The 5581-nt window shown below is 40.3% G+C and overlaps 1 protein-coding gene across 1 annotated transcript; it reads right to left on the bottom strand.

The window, feature by feature from the left end:
• Window positions 1–1280: 1280 nt before the first annotated feature.
• On the bottom strand, window positions 1281–5103 carry LOC147604746 (uncharacterized). The gene is made up of 4 exons (XM_086794827.1): window positions 4935–5103; window positions 4111–4711; window positions 2988–3266; window positions 1281–2657 (listed from the first exon to the last, which is right to left on the bottom strand). The coding sequence occupies exons 1-4, from the start codon at window positions 5006–5008 to the stop codon at window positions 2256–2258; spliced, it is 1356 nt and encodes a 451-aa protein (XP_086650953.1). The 5' UTR covers window positions 5009–5103; the 3' UTR covers window positions 1281–2255.
• Between the last annotated feature and the right edge of the window lie 478 nt (window positions 5104–5581).

A 5581-nucleotide genomic window follows, 5' to 3' on the forward strand; every position in this document is an offset into this window, starting at 1 on the left:
CTTGCATATAATGTTGAAGAATATGTAGTTGGGGAATAAATAGTAAGTCTTGCATTAGTACAATAAATAGAATTAGGGAAGGAATTGTAAGCCTTGCATTAGCATAATCAATAGAATTGGAGTACTATGTAGTAATCTCTTGTGATTTTGTGAATCTATATACAATAGCCCTTACTTCCCAACTTTGTATATTTAGAAGTTTAGGCAACTTATTAAAACATTTATGGGAACTTTCATGGTTGGTGTGGAATTTAATGTGTTACACTTTATGATGTTTGAAACATAATTAAAAAGTTTATGGAAACTTTCATGATTGGTGTGGAATCTAATGTGTTACACTTCATGATCTTTTAAACATAATTAAGAATTGATATCTTTCATTGTTTCTTGAAACATGGATTATGCACGTGTCCCATCTTTGAGATATTATGCTATAAGATATAAGAGATTTGTGTGGAAGTTTTAGTCTTAATTGAAAGGTGGTTGCTCTTTTCTAATGCTCTAATGGAAACAATGGTTGATCAGAATTTAGTCTTAAGGCGTTTTCTCTTTTCTTATGCTTTAATGGAAAGAATAAGAATTTAATCTACACTATCAAATAGAAAATCCTAACACTTTTGCTTCACTAGTGTTTGCCCAACAACAAGAACAAAAAGAGACACCACACTCACTTGCTCCACATCACTTGCGCCCTCTACAAGATTTGGATGTGCATTAGTGGATGTGCATTAGTCAAGGTTATGAGAGGACCTTCTAATTAATCCTTTAAAGATCCTCCTCTCGGCTTGGAGGAGTCTCTCCAAAATCAAGTCTAATGTGATAGACTTTTCAATTGAACTCGACCTTTTAATTAATCCTTTAAATATCCTCCTCTCGACTTGGATGAGTCTCTCCAAAATCAAGTCTAATGTGATAGACTTTTCAATTGAACTCGTGAGTGTAGAAAGTAAGCAAAGTTGTGCATAGCATGGACTTGCCCATGCCACTCGTATGAGGCACAAGGGAATGATTGAGAAACTTACTTGCAAACAAACCCTCCACCACTTGTGAGTAGAAAAGAAGAGGAGGGTGTCATGTTACATCCAAGTTCCAACATTCTAGGGTAGATCTATGTGTGGTTTTCACACATGGATCATTTCATCTAATAACTGGCCAAACTTAAAAATGCTTTGAAATCAGTGTTAAATTTGAAGCCTTTAGAGGGCATCAAAGCCCTTCAAACCTTCTAGGGAAAGCCTCTTAGAAAATAGGGTTGCAAAAAAGACCACACAAGATCACGATTTAGAAAATTTCTCAAAATTTTATTCATTAAAATACATATTTTGAAGGCCAACCTAGTTTATGGCTTCCAATCCAAAGTTAGGGTAGGCTTTCAAATTTATACCCTATTTGAAACCAAAAGATGTATACACATGTAGGTCCACTAATACCACATCTTGTAGACATATCATTATATCTTGTTCCCACAGTGCCATATCTGCTACTTTGGCATGTCTACCTTCAAAGAATTTTAAGGAAAGTGTTTAAATGCTCCTAATTTTATCATTAGTTGAGAGAAATGCTCTCTCTGAACACTGGCACGCACTCTCTAACTTGAGGAAACTCTCCAGCGCTCGGGCTTCTCTTTCTCTGTCTCTCAAACGCAGGGAGCGACTGTTTCTCAGTGTCAAATAAGTAGCAATCTCACCTTGGATCCATCTCTTGCATTCTATGTCCCTTTCCCTTCCGCAACAATGCACAGGTACTGTTTTGTCTTCCTCTATAACGACTCTTAATCTAGCGTACAATTGCACGGGCTGATCACTACGTGTACACGATAGAGTGAGAGATGGGCTGATCACTATGCGTACAGGATAGAGGGAGAGATGGGCTGATTGTCCTGCGGGATAGCAACAGAGATGGGAGTGCAATGGGGCGCATGCAGGCCGGAGCTGAGAACTGGCGCTGTCGGAGGAGGTACTAGCTAGCCAGCCGGGGTAGAAGAGGGAGGTTGAGCTTGCGCAGGCCGCTAGCTTAGCATTGACAGTATGGTCAAGGAAGGAGGCCCAGAGCGAGAGGGGGAGGTGAAACCATAGCATTTTACAGTAGAGAACATGAAGCTGAGAAAAGAAATCATAAAAACTAGAAGGGTTATTGCTACATTGATGCGATGCGACTACCATCAAACCATAGATTCTCACAGTGGTATTGATATAATATGATTGCAGACTCTGAATTTAAGATCCAGGATCTGCCAAAACCCAAGGAAGGGATGATTACTGCTGTTGTAATTTATTTTTCTCGATGACGAAAACTATGATCATCACTCCTGCAATGCATGCGAAGCAGGCGAACGGGTAGCGAGCTCTCCACAAGCCGAACAAGTAACGACGAAGGGTGAGATCCTCTCCCATATTGAGCTCGCTTGCAAAAATACCATTTTTTTTTCGGTTGAACTTGTGTGATGGCACGCTTGTTATGTAATACTGCTGCCCATTAGCCTGCTTCAACACCTTTTCTACATGCTCCTCGCTGCGCCCAAGTATCACAATTTTGCTCCCACTTTGAAACCCTGCCTTTAAATACCTAGAACATTCTTCAAAGTTCCTCGGGGAAACATTATCAAGAGCCAAAAACACTTTGTTGTCCTGGATATGGTCTTTGTATAGGTACCATCCCTGCAACATCAATGAAAGAAGAAGATAATCAATGCTTTTTTATTATTGTTATTAGTAATCAAGAGCAGTTGTAGATGGGTTACTCTTTTAAGCATACAAGGCACTCTGCAAATACCACCTTAAATCCTAGTCAATCCATATAAGAGATCCCCCAAACTACCTGTCTTTCTCTCTCTGTCTCTCACACACACACACACCCCATACCAACCCCCTCCCCCCCCCCCCCCCCAAAAAAAATAATAATAAATAAATAATAATAATAAATCCCCAACATTTTTCATGCTCTAGTGTTTGCCTACTAGAAAGCGCAAAAAGAGACACCACACTCACCTGATCCACATGACTTGCAGCCTCAACAAGATTTGGACGTTCGTTAGTCAAATCAGTCAAGTCTGTGAGGACCCTCTTAAGCCTTTTCAGCTCTTCTTCTTTGCTTCCAATCCCTCCGATATCAAGTTCAATGTGACATACTTTTCCATTGAACTCATGATTGTAGAAATTAAGCAGGGCTATGCATAGAGTGGACTTGCCCACACCACCAAAGAGTCCTAATACACGAGGCGCCAAGGGATGACTGGGAAACTTACTTGCAAACAAACCCTCCACCACCTGTGCATAGAAAATGAGACAATAGTGTCACGTTACATCCAACAAATACTCTATGATAGATCTATGTGGTGTGGTTGGACTACTCACATACGCATTTCATCTAAAAAAATGCCTAAACTTAGGATAGATCCAGGTGTAATATGTTTTAAGTATTCACATATGCATTTTATCTAATAATTGGCTGAACCTAAAAGATGTTATAAACCCAATTAGTGATGTGTGCACATGTAAATACACCAACACCACCACATGTAAATAATTGAGTGAACCTAAAAGCTAAGTGATGTGTGCACATGTAAATAAATACACATGAGACCAAACCAGAGGAGAGCACTCAGGTATGGAGGGTTGGTTTGGTCTCAACCCAAAGCATGTCTATGTAAACATGATGGATTAAGACCAAACCAAGGAGGAGTAGAGAAAGGCCTCCCAAGGTATGGAGGGTTGGTTTGGTCTCAACCCAAGCATGTCTATGTAAACATGATGGATTGAGACCAAACCAAAAGAGGAGTAAGGAAAGGCCATGGGAGGCCTTTTCCAGGAGGGAGATGGGGAATAGGCGCTAGCTGATGAACCACCTTCCCCTAGGAAAGGCATACCAATAGCCTTTCCCAACAGTCATGGTCATGGGAGTGGAATACTCTACAAAAATGTTAATAGGGCAATGAAAGTATCCCCCATCAGCAAGCTAGAAACTATGAGAGAATTAATTTAAGTCGATGTTGAGAGATAAGTGTAAGAGATTTAGATTCCCTAAAATAAAGTGTCCTGATTTAGTGGCTCAGATCTTCCCTCCCACAACCCATGTTACAGTTACAGATTCCTTAGTAAAGGTTTACATTACCAAGCACAGCTCGTCCCTGCCTTGAATGTAGGAGTCATCCAAGCGTAGATTAGGAGGGGAGAGCTTCGTTATGCACTCGATCACCGCTTTCCGATACTCTTTCTCACTTTGGATCCCTCTCTCGAGCTCAACTCCGTTAGTTTTGCCCAGAATTTTCAATGCCATCTCCCACTTTGCCATGTCTACCTTGAGATCAACATCTCCAGGCGCAGAGTTGACGTCTTCTCTCTCCCAGATCCGCCATTGCTTGAACCATGACTTACGCCGCTCTTGGTCTTTGAACTCATTTACTGTTAGCCCATAAAACAGAGGCAGCAGCGTTCGTTCCGAGTCGATTGCAGCGACGAGTTCGAGCATGGGGTTCTTGGTGTTGAGAAAGAAGGCGTCGGATAGAACGAATACTGCAAGCCGGCACTCTCTAGCAACTTGCAAGATATTCTTCATGGTAATAACGTGTCCCTTGGGCAAGCTCTCTTTATCGAGAAAGGCAAGATACTTCTTTTGCTTCAGCAGCTTGTTGTAGATCGTGATTGCGAACGGTTTGTCAGCCCCGCTATGGCTCAGAAAGATTCTCTCCTTAAGCCTTAAATCTTTCGGATCCCTGCACGATTTAGCGAACGATCAGAGCTGATCCGATCCGATTAACGGATCATCGCCTGCAGTTATAATTCTGATTTTAATTGCATCATTAGATTGTTGTAGCTGCGCTCTGCAGATCAAGCCCACCAGCTATACGCCGCCAGCAGGCTCAGCATCATCATCAATTATAAGAAGTAATTAGAAGGAATGATCACTTATCAAGATTACATAATATTATGGATTACCAGAACTGTTGCGGGTCCTCGATGTCAATTGCCAATGTCTCCATGTGAATGAAGGGCGTCTCGGGGGCTTCCATCTCCGTTTTCTGAGGTCCAAGACACAACAGAGAGAGAGAGAGAGAGAGAAGAGAGAGAGAGAGAGAGAGAGTATTGATTCAGCACGCCAACCATGACAGTAGTTGAATATATGTATATACCTTACTGATTCAGCACGCCAACCATGACAGTAGTTGAATATATATATATATATATATATTCAACTACTGTCATGGTTGGCGTATATATATATATATATATTCAACTACTGTCATGGTTGGCGTATATATATATATATATATATATATATACGCCAACTGTCATGGTTGGCGTATATGTATATATATATATATATATACGCCAACTGTCATGGTTGGCGTATATATATATATTCAACTACTGTCATGGTATATATATATATGCATGCATATATTAATTAATTACCAAAGAACATCTAAGTAGTTTTCTACTATAAGGAAACTAAATTCACATTACAATGTGAATGAAAACAAAAAAAGAAATGCTCACAACAGAATCGATGTCAATGATATACTTTAGGTGTCATTATTACCATGTCATGAGTTCTTTCTATGGCACTTAATAGGAAGTATTTT

The sequence above is a fragment of the Cibotium barometz genome, chromosome 61 (assembly GCF_041138505.1).
Source record: "Cibotium barometz isolate CiBa-2024 chromosome 61, ASM4113850v1, whole genome shotgun sequence".
NCBI lineage: Eukaryota > Viridiplantae > Streptophyta > Polypodiopsida > Cyatheales > Cibotiaceae > Cibotium > Cibotium barometz.